The 19,352-nt window shown below is 38.7% G+C and overlaps 2 protein-coding genes across 3 annotated transcripts in view; one reads left to right on the plus strand and one right to left on the minus strand.

Moving 5' to 3' along the window:
* Pcsk5 (proprotein convertase subtilisin/kexin type 5) overlaps positions 1-19,352 on the minus strand; it is a 449,712-nt gene that overhangs the window by 99,331 nt on the left and 331,029 nt on the right. For both annotated transcript variants that reach the window (XM_046459433.2, XM_046459431.2), the window contains exons 22-24: positions 16,771-16,907; positions 10,932-11,138; positions 9,760-9,828 (exon numbers count right to left, since the gene is read on the minus strand). In XM_046459433.2, the coding sequence (XP_046315389.1) occupies positions 9,760-9,828; positions 10,932-11,138; positions 16,771-16,907 (413 nt within the window). The remainder of the gene's footprint in view (positions 1-9,759; positions 9,829-10,931; positions 11,139-16,770; positions 16,908-19,352) is intronic.
* Positions 2,001-3,080, plus strand: LOC124102967 (heterogeneous nuclear ribonucleoprotein A1-like). The gene has a single exon (XM_046459436.2). The coding sequence runs from the start codon at positions 2,037-2,039 to the stop codon at positions 2,994-2,996; it is 960 nt and encodes a 319-aa protein (XP_046315392.1). The 5' UTR covers positions 2,001-2,036; the 3' UTR covers positions 2,997-3,080.

The raw sequence follows: 19,352 nt of genomic DNA on the forward strand, positions 1-19,352 counted from the left end.
TGGTAACTGTTCAATAAATGCTAGCAATTAAGTTACTGTTTTAGTTATACTATCCAAATATGGAAGAAAGGGACATTAATGGAGTGCATTCTAACATTGAAGGCCTTTTCTTTTAAAGTCAGATTTATTGATATATTATTTTCATAGTGTAACATTTGCCCTGTCTGGACACAGTCATGTTGTTACCCCAATAATCAAGATAAAGGACATTTTCAACTGCCCTAAAATAGTCCCCTCAACTAATTTTAAGATGATTTGTATAAACTACAGTCATTTATTCAGACTTCTTTAGCGGTTACCTAGCGTCTTTTTTCTGTATCAGAACCCCGTCTGAAATAACACATTCTGTTTAGCCCTCAAGTCTTCTTAAGCTCCTCCTGGATGTGACAGTTTCTCACTCATGTCATGAGCTTAGTTTTGAGGAACATTCTGTAAAATACCTCTTTATTGAGATTTGTCTAAATGGCATATGACACACATTTTTCTCATGATGCGACTGGAATGATGGGCCACAACTTCTATGGAAGACCACAGAGGTAAAAAGCACTATTCTTAGCACATGCATGGAGGCTGCATACCATTAGTAAGATTTACCACTAGTTGATGTTGACCTTGATCAGCTCTATTAAGTCAGTGTTAGTAGAGTTCACCATTGCAATCTCTAAGTCACCATGTGTAGCCCCCACTTAAGAAGTAGGGAGTAAGGCTCAGAATTCCCTAAAAGAGGAGTACCTAAATGCATTATTTGAAATTTGTCTGTGTGTCAGATTTGTCTCCTTTCACCTACTTAATTTCCCATAATATTATTTTCCCCATAATATTGATTTTTCTTTCTGACTACAGGCCAGTTGTACAGATATCTCAAACTCTGGATTTATCTTGTGATTATCCTCAAGCAAAATAAGATTTTCTCAGTCTCAGCCTTCTTGATGGTTTGGGCCAGGTGATTCTTGTGGATATTTTCCTGTGCATGGTGCAGCTGCATTCCATTCTTGACCTCTACCATTAGATGCTAGTAACAACTTCTCATTCATGACAATAAAAATAATCCCAAAACACTGATAAGTGTCCCTTGGTGTCATAATTGTCCCCAGTTGAAAATTACTGGTCTGGATGCTTTAGTCAAGAATACCTGATGATATATCTGCTTGTTAATGTATCACATCAGGAGACACGGTGCCAAGTTGCATGGAGCTAATAACAATGGTGCTCAGTGTAATAACTTGTGGAAGTTGGTAATCAGCAAATCTCTCCATTGTAATTAACTATTAATTCTGGTGGTACTTTAAGTCTGTGTGATTATCCTGTTGCCCAACGATTTTCCACCCAATGATTTTAGCACATGTTGGGAATTTAATGTTTCTCCCTTGAGTCAATACACTGAGGGATGCAAAATAATGATTTCCTAATTTTTTCCTTTGCCAACTGAAACTTTTCTGAAAAAAAAAGCTTTATTTTTTATTCTATTCCCCTCCCTCCTCCTTTTCCTTCTTTAAACACCACTATTGATGCATAGGTTTTTAAAAATTAATTGTATTGTATTTCTGCATAAAAAGCATTTCAGTGCTCAAGTTGTCCCAAATTTGGCCAAGGGAAGACCATTCACACAAATTACTGTGCCGTTTGTTATGAATATGTTAAACACGTGGTTTAAATGAAGATTGTATAAATGTAACAGGGGTTCACTTGATGCTTTGACTATATCCCTTATGGCTTTGAAACTTACATTTTTTTTTCCTTTTCCCCAGTCTTCTTCTCCTTAAACTTCTCCTCCCTGATCTTCTCCTTCCTGATCTCCCTGATCTTCTTTTCCCTGATCTTCTCCTTCTTGGTCTCTCCTCCCTAATCTCATTTTCTCTGAATCACCCCTATAAAAGCCCTCCTGTTCCTGCAGATGGATAGAATAACAGCCCTTGTGACAGAAGTCCCCTGTGTCCTTGTTATTGGATCAGCATTGGGAAAAGAACTGAGCTTGCTTTTCTGCCCGTGGACGCCGCCCAGAAAGCATCGTTAAAGTCTGTCTTCCTGCTACCATCATGTCTAAATCAGAGTCCCCTAAAGAGCCGGAACAGCTGCGGAAGCTATTCATCGGAGGGCTGAGCTTTGAAACAACTGATGAGAGTCTGAGAAGCCATTTTGAGCAATGGGGAACACTCACGGATTGTGTGGTAATGAGAGATCCAAACACCAAGCGCTCCAGAGGCTTTGGGTTTGTCACTTATGCCACTGTGGAGGAAGTGGATGCAGCCATGAATGCAAGACCACACAAAGTGGATGGAAGAGTTGTGGAACCAAAGAGAGCTGTCTCACGAGAAGATTCTCAAAGACCAGGGGCCCACTTAACTGTGAAAAAGATCTTTGTTGGTGGCATTAAAGAAGACACTGAAGAACATCACCTACGAGATTATTTTGAACAGTACGGGAACATTGAAGCTATTGAAATCATGACTGACCGAGGCAGTGGAAAGAAAAGGGGCTTTGCTTTTGTAACTTTTGATGACCATGACTCTGTGGATAAGATTGTCATTCAGAAATACCATACTGTGAATGGCCACAACTGTGAAGTGAGGAAAGCTCTGTCAAAGCAAGAGATGGCTAGTGCCTCATTTAGCCAAAGAGGTCGAAGTGGTTCTGGAAACTTTGGTGGTGGTCGTGGAAGTGGTTTTGGTGGAAATGACAATTTCGGTCGTGGAGGGAACTTCAGTGGTCGTGGTGGCTTTGGCAGTTGTGGTGGTGGTGGATATGGTGGCAGCGGGGATGACTACAATGGATTTGGTAATGATGGAAGCAATTTTGGAGGTGGTGGAAGCTACAATGATTTTGGCAGTTACAACAATCAGTCATCGAATTTTGGACCCATGAAGGGTGGAAACTTTGGAGGCAGAAGCTCTGGACCTTACGGTGGTGGAGGCCAATATTTTGCCAAATCACCAAACCAAGGTGGCTATGGCAGTTCCAGCAGCAGCAGTAGCTATGGCAGTGGCAGAAGGTTTTAATACTGCCAGGAAACAAAGCTTAGCAGGAGAGGAGAGCCAGAGAAGTGACAGGGAAGCTACAGGTTACAACAGATTTGTGAACTCAGCCAACTCAGCCTTGTGGCGGCAGGGCCTAGCTGCTACAAAGAAGACATGGTTTAGACAATACTCATGTGTATGGGCAAAAAAAACTCGAGGACTGTATTTGTGACTAATTGTATAATAGGTTATTTTATGTTCTGTGGAAAGTGTAAAGCATTCCAACAAAGGGTTGTAATGTAGACTTTTTTTTTCTTTGCACCCATGCTGTTGATTGCTAAATGTAGTAGTCTGATCATGACGCTGAATAAATGTGTGTCTTTTTAAAAATGTTCTGTGTAAACTTAAGTCTACTCTGAAGCCATCTTGGTAAAAACTTCCCCAACAGAGTGAAGTTAGAATTCATTCAGGATGATGCCAGGTTCAGAAACCTTGGTGTAGTTGTGACCTTCTGAAGTTCACCATTGAAAGGGTCACCCAAGCAATCATGGAATTATTTGGTTATAAAAATGATTGTTGGCATATCCTATGTATGAATAATGGTACCAGATAAATAATAGAAGGGAATGAAGCTTGTGTATCATCCATTATAGTGTGTAATCAATAAACGATTTAATTCTCTTGAATGGAATGAAAAAAAAAAAAGGACTGAGCTTTCAGCAACATAAAGAGATATGATCAGAGAACTCTCCCATCTTCACTCCTTATTTATTGGTCACCATTTTCATCAATTTCTCATTTATCCTTTATTTTTTACAAAAATAAATTTTAAAAGTAGTTACACATACTTTTTAAAAAATTATTTTGTATACTTTTTGCACCTTGCCTTCTACTTAACAGTGTGTGGTGTGAAATTACTTCAGTTCATGTGGATCTCCTTTGTTCTTTAAATGCCCCTTGGGAACTCCATTGTGTACATGCGCCTTGCTTGATTCAACCAGTCTTCTGCCAACAGATATTTAGGCTGCTCCCAATAATTCACTACCACAAGTAATACCACTGTGAATTTTCTACTCACCCCTTACACAAGCCTTTGCTTCCTGTAGTCTCAGTGATTCACAGTCAGTGCCAGCCTGCTTGGTCCCGGGACGTGAATCATGCCTCTGTCTAGCATACCCGTGCTGTGTACGGTTCAAGCCTGTATGTCACTTACTGGTCATTTTGTATGTTAGATCAACTGTTGCAGTATTGCAATGCTTGTGTTCAAATAACCCTTATTTTATTCAATAATCACTCCAAAGGCTCAAGAGTAGTGATGCTGGCAATTTGCTGTAAAGTGTTTCCTTTAAGTGAAAAGGCAAACTTAACAGAAGAAAAAGAAAATCATATGGTGAAGTTGCTAAGATCTAAAGTAAGAAGAAACCTCCTATCTGTGAAATTGTGAAGAAGGAAAATGAGATTTGTGGTAGTTTGGCTGTTGTACCTCAAACTCTAAAAGTGACAGCCACTGTGCATGATAAGTGCTTAATAAGATGAAAAAGGCATAGAATTAAAGGGTTCTGTACTCCTAGTGGTGTCTGGCATCCACTGGGGATCTGTGGATAAGGGAGTGCTGAATGCTGTTTTAAATTTGTGAAGATGAGTACTCAGGTAAATCCTAGAGTAGGCATTGTGAGGTCAAAGCTTTTGTGCAGATGTATATACACTGCTAGTGTCCTTTCACAGTGGTTTATCTGTATTCTTACAAGCAAGAAATAAGAGTACTTGCTTTTCTGAAGCCTTCCCTGTAGAGCTGGCAAACATGAATTTTTTCCAATCTGATAGGTGAGAAATGGAATCTCATGGTAGTTTTAATTTGCATTCTCATATTATAATAAAAATTCTTTTCTTATGCTTGGGGCTGTTTGTTTAATGGGATTTTTAAAAAAAGCACCTCTCTTTCTTCATAGCTTTGTAACCTTGGTCCATTTTATGCATTGAATATAACCCTTGCTGTTCTGCCACTGCAGCTTATTTTTAAAATGGACTTTTCTTTCTCTTCCTTTCTCCCTGCTCCTCCTTAATCTCTCCCCCTCCCTAATCTCAGAGGAAACAGGATTACCTTTCATCCTCTTTTTAGGCAAAGTTATCTGTCCTTGAGGAATCTAGACTTTGGGGATGGTATCAGAAGATCTCAGAAATGACTATCTCCCAAATTAACAAGTGAATTACAACTCCAACAGAGAACTCACGGAACGTAGCCTTTGAATCACCTCTTTAACAGCCCCCTGTTCCTGCTGATGGGCAGATTCTCAGCCTTTGGGACAGGAGTCCCCTGTGTTTCTCCTTTGCTAGCTAAACAATAAGACTTTTTCCTTTGGCTTCAGGGACAAGGACTGAGCTTTCCGCAACAATTTCCTGGTACCAACTGAGATCAGGCTGTAGGTACTTCTTACCAGACTTTCTCTGTTAGTTTTTTTTTTTTTTTTTTTTTTTTTTTTGGTGTTGGGGGGAAGAACTGAAGATTGAACTCAGGGTCACTGAGACACATCCCCAGCCCAATTTTGTATTTTACTTAGAGACAGGGTCTCACTGAGTTGCTTAGTGCCTCACTAAATTGCTGAGGCTGACTTTGAACTCACAATCCTCCTGCCTCAGCCTCCAAAGCCGCTGGGATTATAGGCTGCACCACTGTGCCCAACTTTCTCAAGGAACCTTCTCACTGGTGTATCTACTACAGTCCCATGCTGGGCAAGCACTATACTCCCAACAGACCCCCCCCTCATTTTATGAAGAACCTACAATTATTCCTTTAAGTCACAGAATACTTTTAAACTCATTAGTCTGGAATTCAAATTTTGGTTTTGAACCACATCTCCAAATTTCTCTTTGACTATTCCCTAATATTTACTATTTCTTCTGTAAAATTAGTACATTTAACATCCTAAAATCCATGGCAGAAATTTTTTCCTCCAAGCCTTTTTTCCTGCATTATCCAAGTTGAAAGACCCTCCAGAGGATAGCTTTTTCCTCTTTATAAATTCCTTGCAAAACTCCAGTGATCATCTCAGGTCTCATCTTCCTGGAAATTGTTTGTGTTCGACCACCTCAGGGCTCAGGAGTTCCTTTTTTTCTAAATTCTTTTGGTGTATCTGTGTGTTCTTTTATTTGTCACTCAATTGACATGACTTTTTTTTTTTTTCAATTACTTAAATTTTAAAAATTCTGTATGCTTTTCCATACTATTTCATTTCAATGAACAAACATTAGTGGGTTTTCAACTCCTTTTTTTTTTTTTCTTTTCTCTTTTTTTGTAGTACTGTGGATAGAACCCAGGGCCTCACAAATGCTAGGCAAGGGATCAACTACTGAGCTACACCTGCATACCATCTCATTTTTAAAATTTTATTTTTGAGACAGAATCTCACTGAATTGCACAGGCTGGCCTTGAATTTTCAATCCATCCTCCTGCCTCAGCTTCCTAAATAGCTTGGGATTACAGGTGTGTGCCACCACACCTAGCTTAATGGATTTTTTTTTTATTACCCCTTTCTGAGTCAAAATAAAGGCATGGTAATCTTTATTTTTACTGATTAGGTAAGGAAGTAAAGAGGCCATATTGCAATTTGAATTAAAGTTTATAATTAAGTCAATGGTGATATAGATATGGGTCCCAAATCTTTGGTTATAACTTAAGTGTCATAAATATCACTGCATTCTCCAAATTAAAAAACATTAGGCAAAATTAGATAAAAAAAATTAGGTAAAAAAGTTAGGTAAAATTACCCTATTTACTTTCCCCCTCAATTAGTAAAATATACAGTCTAGAATACTTAAGTTTATCTTTGTTAAAATTTTCCTTCAAGACACTGATGAAAAAGACAAAGAATTTGACATCAAATACTCTTGAAACATAAGAGTATTATAAAAAATCCTGTTTGTTTACAGCTTGATAAAAAATCTAACCCTGTAATAATAAAAACGCCCTTGTTCCATCCTAGAATATCAAATTCAATATTTTCTTCCAGACAAAACAATACTTTTTGGTTGTGGATTTAGCTTTCTCTTTTTTTGGATTGACAAATACCTAACTCCACCCTGGAATAAGATTAAAATGCCCATCAATCTGGAATTTGAGTTTTTCATTATTAGTCGTAAAAGACAAATAGTAATCTACAGTGCACGAAATATCTGGAAAGGAATAAAAAACCCAGGAAATATCTCAAGGTTCCCAATAACTATTTATTACATATCGGAGATAAAATGTCTCAAAGTAGCTGATTTTACTTCTCTAATTCCTCTAGAGATGGTCTAGACTTGGTCCGCAGAAAAATCTACATTATTAAAATGGAATAAAGCTAAGTTCTCTCCAAAGGATGATGTTTTGCTTCACAAGAAGAATCACAATAAAATCAACAGTAAATTGTTTGTGTCTTTTAAGTTCATATACTTTCTTATTAATATTATGAAATACATGTTTTCTTTAAATCTTTCTAGTATTCCACGAAAAAAATAATCACCTATTTTTCTATATTTTTTTCTCTTCTCCTTGGATCATATACAAATTTTGATTACAGAAAACATAAAATCTAAATCCCTGGGTCTCCTAAGCCATTTATCTCTGTTTTGAATTTGGATAACTCTCAAATTCAATCCACCAAACATTCATCCAGACGTTCCTTTAGTTACAATGAAGTTACTTCCTGATAAACTTCTTCTAAACTGAAAATGTTAAGTTATAAATGCATTTAAAGTTCCCAACCTAAACTTACCTAACTTAGCTAAGCCCTAACTTAAACAGAAAACATACATTAGCTTATAGTTGGGCAAAATCATCTAGCACAAGGGCTATTTCATAATAAACTGTTGAATGTTGTATGTAATTTATTAAATACCTGTGTCTGAAAACACTGGCAACATATACTGTGTTTGCTGTTTATCTTGTGATCACGTGACTGACTGGGCCCTGCGGTTTGCTGCTACTGCCCAGCAGCATCATGAGAGAGTTTTGTACCACACATTGCTAGCCCAGGAAAAGAGCAAAATTCAAAATCCTAAGTTCAGTTTCTACTGAATAGGTACCACCCTCACACCAAAATAATGTTGAAACTTTATACATCAAACCATCATAAGTCAGGGACATTTGTACAATAATTGTGCATTTATTATATCTTGGGCATGCTGTTAAATCTTATGGGAGCTGAGCATATAAGTCACAGAGCTTATTCTCAAGTCATTTAATGTCTAGGCAGAAAGAGGCATACATACCAGATATCACACCAGTCAGCTGAAAAAGTATTACCACCAATTTACAAATAAAAGGAACTTGGAAAAGATCTCTCTATTGGAGAGATCAACAGAGGGATCAGAAATATGGTCATAATTGAGTTCAACTAAGTCAATCTGAGAATATGTAAGTCCTAATACATAGAGAATATGAATCAAGAAAAAGTTTTGAATTGAAGGTAAGACAATTATCAGCATTTAGAATACACTTGTCACTCTCTCTAGTGATCTTTAGTTGGTTTCTATATCTTGTCTAAACTTACATTAAGATATGATCTTGGAATTTGGTGGTATATCCCTCTTTGACATTTTGCATGCAGTCCAGTGGTGCTGTGTGCTACAAACTGTCCACATCACTCCTCTACCAGGAGCATGAGAGAAAGAGAAAGGAGACACCACTGATATGAGTGGAAGAATTACATTTGGTTTCTGTAACATGTCAGGGATTTCAACTCCACCGTCTCTAAGGATTGTCCTGGACCCAAGCAATAGAGTCATTCTATAAAGGAAAACCTCCCAATTTTTTCTTCCCACAAGCTTTGAGTTGCACACACTGGATGAGTGAGAGTAAGTTGGTATCTTTTTGCTTGGGTTTTTCATTGTCTTTCAAATCTGTCACCTTGAGAAGGGAAGAGTATCAGTCATCTTGCAATGTGGTTGCTGAGAGAGAGCTGCCAACTAGCTACCAATCAGAGAGAAAGGTGCCACTGTTCTTTCTTTTCTTTCCACATATTTTATTGGTCTGTTATAGTTGTAGATAATGATGGAATTTTTTGGTCACATATTCATACATGCCCACAATATAACAATAGAATTTGGCCAGTATTACTTCCTACCACTCTCTCCTCCTTCCTTCCCAGTTGTTTTCTTCTACTGATCTCCCTTTGATTTTTTTTGGTGCTAGGGATTGAACCCATAATCCCAGCCCCATCCCTTTGATTTTTATTAGACCCCAGCCTCCACACCTTTATTTTTCTTTTTCCTCTCTAGCTTCTGTATATGAAAGACAATGTAGGCCCTTCTGAGGCTTATTTCACTTGACATAATAATCTCTAGTTCAATCCATTTTCCTTCAAAATGACATAATTTCATTTTTCTTTATGGCTGAATAAAACTCCTTTGTGAACATATAGCATATTTTCTTTATCCATTCATCCACTGATGGACATGTAGGTGGGTTCAATAACTTGGTTATTGTGAATTGTGCTACTATAAACATGGGTATGCATAATTGGCTATAGTATGATGACTTTAATTCCTCAGGATAAACACTGAGGAGTGGTATAGTTGGGTCATAGGGTGATACTACTGTCCTTTCTTAAACTTGATTTTCATTAAGACCAGAGGCCTATCTATTATCTCAAAAACATTGCTCCACGTGACCCTATTGGTATCGAAGAAAGCCTCCTCAATGGATATGGCTGGGGACACTAAGAATGACAAAGATGAAGAGTTCTTTCTGAAGCTGGAACAGAATATGGGTGTGTTGAAAATGACAAAGCTATTTAAACTCTTTAAATAACAAAGGAAGGTGACATACCCAAGCTGCATCCCAGACATCCTTCCTCGCAAGGCAAGCATTCTTCATAGTCTGAGTCTTGAACTTCACCTGCACCGCAAGAGGAGTGAAAATACAACTCATTTCCACTGAGTGGAGACACATCGATTGCTATGAAAATATGGTGGCATGTAGCTTACTAAATCATAGAGCAGTTATAAAATCCAAAGCCATCCTTGACAATATATGTGCCACACACTTTTTTATCTTCTTCTAATTCTTCAATAGATTGAATCAGCTTGACTGGTACAAATACAACAAAGTAGGGCCACATGCCTGGAACTGGTTTTGAAGTGAAGCTGGTGTTCTTTCTTTCTTTATGAAAGAAATCAGCACTGCTTCTGGGGAAATGGAATTGGGTGTGTAAATCAACAGGCTCTGTCTTTCTTTTTATCTGTCCTGCCCTACATATTAAAAGAAAAATCTTTTAAAATCTTTTACTACCTTCATGAACATTAAGCAGAAATAGAAATTCCTATCTTAATTATTCTAAAAACATGTTGGTGCTTGTTTCAGCACCACGCCAGGCATAATTCTTACACAGAGACGGAGCAATAGTCTGTGACATTCTTACATAGAAAAGAGCCAAACCTATAAGTGCTGTTTTTAAATTTCCTTCTTCTCATAGGAGATAACAAATTGGGCAATAAACAATAACAGATATGATTCACAGTCCGTTTTAATATCTTCAAGTGGTTTCAGATCAGGGAGGCTGATTCTCACTGGCTTCTCACAGCATGTCTAACCAGGTGCTTTGCTGTCCCCTTCACAGAGGCACCATAGCATAACAAATTGGATTTGTTTTGACCAGGGTTTCCTACTTGGTAATTGGGAAGAAGAAAACTGTTGGCCAAGACTTTTGAATTCTAATCTAATTTTTTTCTCTAACATATCCCTTCTGCAAATACCCAATGACTTCTATGTGACTGGCTGTGCTTCTCTGTGCTTAGACTGAATCTGGGAAAACCTAGGATGAAGACGTGGGGGAAGAGAGAGGGGCAGCTACTATTGTCCTCATTGGATATATGGAAGCATTCAGTTGTCCTAAGTCCTGATTTTACTATTAGGGGGTAATTTAAGTCTCCAGGACATACAGAGGTACAGACTGTCCTCCCATTTCCTGGTACTGGGCAGGGGAAACAGAATAGCCTCACCTTGTCCACACTCCAGCTTCCGGCAGGAGTGGTTGGTGGGCACGAGGAAGTAGCCGCTCATGCATCTTGTGCAGACACGTGGGTTGTGGCAAAGCTCACAGTTGTCTGGGCAGGGCAGGCAGATGTGCCCCTTGGCAGAGTAGTGGCCAGCTGGACAGCTCTCTCGACACTCACCCTGATGCAAGAAGTGCTCTCGGCCATGCTTGTCTGACCAGTTAGAGGGGCAACGGAAAGAGAGAAAATATACAAGATCAGCCATGAAGCTAATATAATGTAGAACATTTTATTAAAAAAAGAAACGACAGAGTGCGTTTGTTCCTAAGGGACCAGAAGTATAAGACTGGATTTAATGAAAAGTGCAATATCTATATCCTTGTCATTGAAAAGTTTTCCTTGCAGGGAATCATTTTGCAATAGTTTATATATTTGAATGAACAGCAACTACTATTTGGGATGTCATTGCAAAACCACAAACCATGTGAACAACTACAATTCAAAATGTGCTTCACTTTCCCAAGGGCTTTTTTGGTATCTGTGGAATCTCTTAGACCTGGGGGGTTACAGAGATCCCATAGGAATAAACGCATGCTTAATGATGGACTTGCTTTATATAAGTTCAGTCTTTTAAAGTGATTTGGAAGTATTATCAAAATCACGTGCTTGTGTTAATTAAGGTCTGAATTTTTGCAAAGACATCATAATGACGGCCTCATTGAAGCAGTAGATCAAGCACACCTCTTTGCTCCTTTACATGCATTCCTGAGGGTTCCTGACTTCTGTCTACTTTGGGCTCTGTAAGGAAAGAATGGGCAATACCCACAGAATGACAGACTATGAACATTTGTTCTTAGAGGAAGTAGAAAAATCTAATCAATCAGTTACAAAACATTACAATTAGCTACAAACAATTATAATCAGGTGCAAATAAAAATACAACACTAACAGTAGAGATGAACCTAGAGGTCTTCTCCCAGCCTTCTAGAGTTTTTATTCTGAGTATGTTCAGGGTTTACATCTTCTCTGAATCAGATTTCACATATGGCCCTTCCTTGGAAAAGCAGCCAATCTGTGTTACCCAGAATAACCAACCAGGTTCTAGTGATCACTCATCAAATAATCTAACACATGGAAATCCAAAAACATTCACCTTTAAGATACAAGGCTGCCAAATTTGTACATAAATATAGCACTAACCTCCCTGTTGCAAGCAGAAATTGACAGTCATTGTAATATCAGATTGAACCATACATAATTTCTGACATTTGACTATTTTTATCTGTAGATGAGTATTGGGATATTGCAAATATGAATCTACTCACCCATTCATTCATCATTAACAAATATATATTTAGAACTTCTGTATGCCAGGCTGCCCTTAAGCCTTTGGACCACTTTCAAGTGATTTGCCCTAATATTTATTATTTAAGCAGTGCCCTAGTTTAAATATACTTTTACAAATGCTTTGTTGAATTATGGACTCTCAAGCCATCTCTGCTCCTTGTAATTTTATACCTGAAATCTGGTGCTTCCTGTGGGACCAAAGGGAAAAAAAGGAGAAATCCTTAGAGGTGGGGCAAAAAAGTATCAGTTATTTTCAAGTTAGACTTAGAACCTTATTCTGCAGGTGAAGGGGAGTGCTTGAGAGTGTGTACTGTGCATCCGGTGACAACACATCTACAGACCAATGTAATGGAACATGACACTCTGATCTGGTGGAACCTGGTATCTCAAGAGATCACAAGAGTGTCAATCTTACAAGTTATGTTCCCAGCGACTTAAACCCTACCAAACTCCATTTCCACCGTGACTCCTTCACAAATGGTCTTGCTCTTCAGAACACCACAACTTCTCGGATGTAGGATGGGAAGATGTGGGGGACAACAGTAAGGAACCTACCTCTTCTCTGTCCTGTAGTTGGTCTACATTTATCCCTATGCCTTCCTGAGACATCAACTCAGGATCCAGAGTCTTAGGGGCAGCCTGGAATCCAGGAAGTCCTAAATACATATTTGTTGAATGATTGAATGAATGAGACAGTGAATTCATATTTGGCAGTGTTCAATTTCTTCCATATAGCCAATTGAATCAACCACCATAAAATTAAAAATTAACATCAATGGGCTCAGATATTATAGTAAATGTTCTTCAATTCCATATTTATTATTTGGACATGGGTTTATTATTTGGACCCATTTGGGTGTTATAATATGGGTTTGAAGGACAGAGATTGGAAGAACCTCAGTTTTTAAAACACACAGACCCTACAAAGAGAGCTCAGTTAGATGCCTTGACAATGGTCAACTCTCCCCATGGGCTTGCTCCAGGATTATGTGACAATTTAGTCACACTTTTAAAGCCCAAGCAGTATGCCAGCTTGCTTAGTTATGGATAATTACAAATATTCAGCAATTTAAAAACCATGCTTAATATTTGGCTACTTGCCCAGGGTCTCCAAATATGAATTATGATAATAGTATGTAGCTGATTCCAGCAATAGAAGGGCTCACATATTTCCTAGCTTCAAAACCTTTCATGGGATGTTGTGAGGTAAGAGTTAAAATACAAAGAAACTCTGAAAGAGGTTCAGCTTGGCATTCAGGTGTTTCAAAGGGTAAATATCTGTTTATCAGAGAATCTCTTAACAGCTGGTTTTGTTATACGAGAAGGTAGACTAGTGTGAAGACATTGAAGTCTGTAGGAGGGAAGGAAGGTTGAGGGTTGAGGGCATGAGGGAAAAGTACTGTCAGAAAAGATGAAAGAAAAGCTGAAAATAAACTTTATGAAGTTTACTTCAACATTTTGCTTACTGTAATTGGTTTAGTTTATCTCTGGGTCTCATTTGGTAGAGGATGAACTGGAGGAGAATTTAGAGTGAATTTTCACCAACATAACTGGACATCTGCATTTCCATAAGGATTCATACCAAAGACTTAATGAAGTTGCAATTCAATAAGAGATTAAATCTCTACAAGTTGGTGAGAGAGGCTTGTGTGGCTAGGGGTAACTCCCCAGACATAGGATTTTCAGCTTTTTTTTTTTTTTGGTATTGAGAATTGAACCCAGGGGCACTTGACCACTGAGCCACACCCCCAGTCCTATTTTGTATTTTATTTAGAGACATGGTCTCACTGAGTTGCTTAGTGCCTCGTTGATACTGAGGCTGGCTTTGAACCTGCAATCCTCCTGTCTCAGCCTCCCAAGCTGTTGGGATTACAGGCATGCGCCACTGAGCCCAGCTGAATTTTCAGCTTTTTATTAAAGCTTCCATTGATAGATATGGAAAACCTTTTCAGTTGAATTATCTACCTTTTGTATTGTCTCATCAAGGTCTCTGATATCCTTTCTGTGCTAACAATCCTTGGACTAGGGACACCAAGCTCTTATTAGGAAGAGAACATGGCTTGCTAAGCAATACCCTTCTCTGCTGACTAGAGCTGGAAGTGAGGTTTCTTCTCTGACCTGTGGTAGGATTCCTACCATTGATGTGGGCTTTGTCTGATATTTTCTTGTTTTGTATTACAGGGGGACAACATCCTTGTTAGATAGTAAACCCCTTGAAGCTGAGTATCATGTTGTCTTTTGCTATATTTTTCACAGCTCTCAACATGCAGGAACTTGGACATGGGAGAGACACAATAAATGTTGAAGATACTGGGTTAAACACAGCCTTTCAAATAGTTAATACAGAATATAAGTCAAAACCTTTTAATGTGTAGATTGGTCCAAGTAGCTAAAAGATGCTTAAAAGACTAGACATTTGTTTAACATCTAAACTTCTAATTTTGTGCTTTGTATAGATATTTATTGGTTTATTTGATGTTAAGATGATTTTAGATGCCCATTTACCTCTCTCTCTCTCTCTCTCTCTCTCTCTCTCTTTATTCTTTTCTTTTTCTTTTTGCTACTAGTCCTTGAACTCAGGGTGCTTAACCACTGAGCGATATCCACAGCCCTTTTCTTATTTTTTATTTTGAGACAGGGTCTCACTAAGTTGCTTAGGGTCTCACTAAGTTGCAGAGGCTGGCTTTAAACTTGTGATCCTCCTGCCTTAGTTTCTCAAACTGCTGGGATTACATGCATGCACCACTGTGCCTGGCTCTTTTTTTTTTTTTTTTTAACAAATAACTAGAAACTGAAAAAAGTGAATTGATTGGTTTAGTGTCTTCAAGTTAGTAACAAAACTGGGACAAGAACCCAATTTTTCTGACTGCTGGTCTTAATGTTCTTTCCACTTAACCTTTCATTCATTCAGTTATTTATTGCATACCTTCCACATGTTGAAGGCTGTGTTCATGATCAAAATACAGCAGAAAATAAGGCAAGAACAATTCATTGCTTTTATGGGGCATAGGGTTTTATGGATAAGATAGACATGCAATGTGAAGAGGCTGGTAAACAGGAAGTAGAGGACTCCAGGTGTGCCTGTGAAGGGGTCTTCCTGGGCAAGCAGGGAGGCTCTCCCTGCAGAAATGGTGTTGAAATGGTGGAATAGTAGGGAGTCACCATACAATGAGTGGGAACACCTCAAGTGAAGTCTCACAGGCTAGAGAAACGCAAATGCCCAGAGGAGTAAGTGGATTAAAACAATAACAACAACAATAACAAGAATAGAAATGAAAATAAGAAAAGCTAATATCATTGAGTTCTTCCTATGTCTTTCTCTGCTCTAAATGCTTTGTTATTTCATCTCATTCAATCTCATTTAACTTTCATAAGTATGGAAGAGGTAACTGTTAGCACTGTGTTATAAATGAGGAAGTAAATGGCATGTGACAGTCTAGAGATAAAAATGACATAGATGTGTATTTTTTTACATATGAAGCACAAAGCAATACTTTTAATTTATTCAAAGAATGTCTTATCTCCTGTATCCCTGTGAATCCATGACATTCTCAATTTGTTCTTCATTTTTCTTGGTTTTATTGTAAGTGAGAATAAAGATAAAATAATTCTCTTTCACCAGAAAAATGATGGAAGTATGATGATGATATCTGACAGTCTCAGTACCAGTGAGATGCTCAGAAATGGTGGAAATTGTGGAGAAATTGAGAGCAGCCTCTTTAAGGCTCCGGGAAACTCTTTGAGAGATGTAGAACCAGTGTAGTCAGATCTTCCAAGTTTTCAAGAGAAAAGAAGAAAAAAAACAAAAAACAAAAACTGTGTTTTCATTTGAAATTTCCCAAATTTTAAATTTGGCTCACATATTAAAAGTATTATGTGGGCCAAATGAAATATGAATCTGGCTCACATGAGGTCAAACTAGAGGACAGACAGACATGTGAGATGAGGCTAGAGGGATCAAAGGTCAAACTGCAGAGGACCTTTGAGACCAGGAGAAGGGAGTTCAAACTGGGACGCAAAAGGTCACATTTGTCATGAGTTGAAATGATTTCCTTGTTTCTGCAGGGCTCTGACAACATCTTAATGGCACAGCTCAGCTTTGAGAAGACCCTGACACAGCCTCAATATGCTATCTCTTTTAGAGACCAAATAGCCTCCTTAATTCTCTAGCTTTTTACCTTTGCCTCAACATATCTCTGCTTCCCTATCTTATATCTGACATCCAGTTGATATGTCCTTTCTCCTTCTCTGGAGAAAGCCTGATCTTAGTTTTCCTCTCCCATCCCCTCCGGGGCAATGAGTCAGCATCCATCATAATGGGAACAATGTTTTCACATTCTGACAACAAGAAGAGGTTTCAGAGTTGTACAGGCTCTTTAAGGAAGAGTTGTCAAGTTTTAACCCTCAACCCCAGGGATGAGGCTTCTGTGTCAGACCAAAGGAGGTGGGCTGGAGAAGGGAAGGGATGAGGTAGGGCAGGATACAGCGGCTCCCTCACCTGCTCCACATGAGGTGCAGTTGGAAGGTCCACTTCCTTGGCAGGCTCGGCAGGTGTGGTGGCATGGATGGCATTGGCTCTTAAACTCAAATTTCCACAAGGGACAGCTCAAAATGCAGTGGCCATCATCAAAAACCCTAGAGGAAAAGCAGACTTTTAGAATGTATCAGGGTGACTTCCCAGAAAGGCCCCAAGTATTGGAACATGTGGTATTCATGTTTCACTGCACAGATTGGATTTCATTGTTCCAGAAACAAGAGGGTTGCCTGGGACTGATCATCTTAGAACATGCAAAATATTAGTCATGTACCCATCCTTGGCCTGAGACTTGGGTCCAACGGCAGACATTCCAGGAGCTGGCTGGGGATCTGATCCTGTATTTGGTTCCAAATAAACTAGCTTGTACCCACAGGGATTAAACCCATACTGTAGACTCTGGCCAAATCCAGTCAGCAGTCAGATGGAGGTCTCTGAACTTTCAAGATGCTAAATGGACCTCTGAATGCAGAGGTCTTAGAGAAAATATTCTTCCTTTAGTTAACACCCTACCCACACTGGGCAAGAGAAATGTCAGCTCCAAGGGATCTTGAAGGGTAGAATAGGTGCTACTTATAAATTTGGCCTGTGTATATTGTAAATAATTAATGAATTCTGATTCCGAACATCACTTTTTGAAAGTATTTTCTGATATATGGGATCCTACAGTCTCTGTTTTCTGACCATGCTTGTGAACATCCACAAGGGCTTTGCATGTTGACTTCTAATATCTTTGGTTTTATATACATATAATATATACATCATGTCATTGTTTTTCATGCTTTTGTGTCATTTTTCTTGACAAAGTAGTTATAAGAAGAAATATGATTAAGTCAATTGTATTCAAGAATTTTGCTAAGAAAAATACAAGATGTTGATCAAATAAATGTTAGAGTCAGGTAGGTAATGGGAATAGATGAAGTGAGCTGGAATCTCAACTTCCAGAGTTTCTAATTTAGGAGGTCTTGGGGGAAGAAACTGAGAATTTGCATCTCTGACAAATTCCCAGGTAATGCTAACACCACTGGTTCAGAGAGCATAATTTTGTTTTAAACCTTTGATTATTTATTTATGTAGCTTTTTTGATTAACATGTATTAATTATACTATTAATTTGATATAGTGAGATTTTCAACACATGCCTATAGCATGTACTGATCAAGTCAGAATAATTAACCTCTCCAACTCCTTATTATTTCTTTTTGTAGAGTCTTCAAGCTCCTCTCCTCTAGATTTTCATATATATAAGTATATAGTATATTATGGTGAAGTGTAGTCACACACTGTGCTGAGGAACACCAGAAGTTATTCTTTCTATTTATGTTTGGTACCATAAATGTCCTTTATCCACCAAACCCCCAACTTTCCCAGACTGTAGAAATTACTATTCTACATTCATATAAATTTCTCCTAGCTTCCTCATATGAATGAAAACATGCAATATTTGTCTTTTCATGTCTGACTTATTTCACTTAACATAATATCCTCTAGTTACATTCATTTTACTACAAATGACAGGACTTTATTCTTCTTTATGGTCGAACGGCGCTATATATAGCACTTTTTTTTTTAAGTCCATTCACCTGTTGATGAGTACCTAGATTGATTCCATATCTTCACCATTGTGAGTAGTGCTATAATGATTATGAGCATGCAGGCCTCTCTTTGGTATGCTGATTCCATTTCTTTGGGCTATACACAGATAGTGGGGTTGCTGGCTCATGTAAGAGAATACTTTGAAAATCAATCCTCAATGACAGGAATTTGCTGAGTGATTTCCAAGTAATACAGGTGATGCCAGATTGGAGTCTATTAAAGCTTCCTTAGAGTGCACCTACTGTGTCCATCTGGAGGTTAACAGAGTACACAGTGTGTGCATGGCCCTAAGGGCACAGTGCTGCCATCCAGGCTTGCGGGAGCTGACTGGGCCTGTACAGAAAAGGGAAGGTTTCCTTCTCTCTCTACCACTTCCTCCACTCAGGCCAGACAGCACACAAAAGGCCAGGTGTAGACCTTGAGCAACTTGGTCCTGGGGTGGCACTTGTCTAAACTCTGCTATTCCCAGACCTGGAACCAACCTTGAATGGCAGAGTGGACCACTTCGATCCAAGGGTTGGAAGAAATTAGCCTGGGGCTCTGCAACTTAAGTGATCTTCTGTCTTGTTCATTCCCATATCTTGACCATCTGTGTCACTTACATCAGTTTGGGATTTAAGCCAGTGACTTAACAAAAAGTCACTTGCTCCTGGTTGCCCAGGCCTTTTGATTCGGGGACCAAACAATCCTTTTGACGCAGAGAAGTGCGTGGAGTCCCAACCCTAAACAGACACCCACATCTGGCTGTCTTGTCAAAGCCCATCCTCTGCACCATGGAGCAGACTGAGGTGCCTGTTGTCCGAGCTCAGATGTTAAACTGGTGGTTCTGATGCCCAACAGGAATATCCCAGCCCCACTCTGGCTCTGATTTCTGAGTTAGGAGATGTTTTTCCCAAGGAATTATTTGGATGGGACTAGTTAAAAAATGACAGCAACAACAAAACCAACAAC

This window comes from Marmota monax, unplaced genomic scaffold, assembly GCF_021218885.2.
Source record: "Marmota monax isolate L192 unplaced genomic scaffold, Marmota_monax_Labrador192_F-V1.1 WCK01_AAM20220418_F8-fsc00059, whole genome shotgun sequence".
Taxonomy (NCBI): Eukaryota; Metazoa; Chordata; class Mammalia; order Rodentia; family Sciuridae; genus Marmota; species Marmota monax.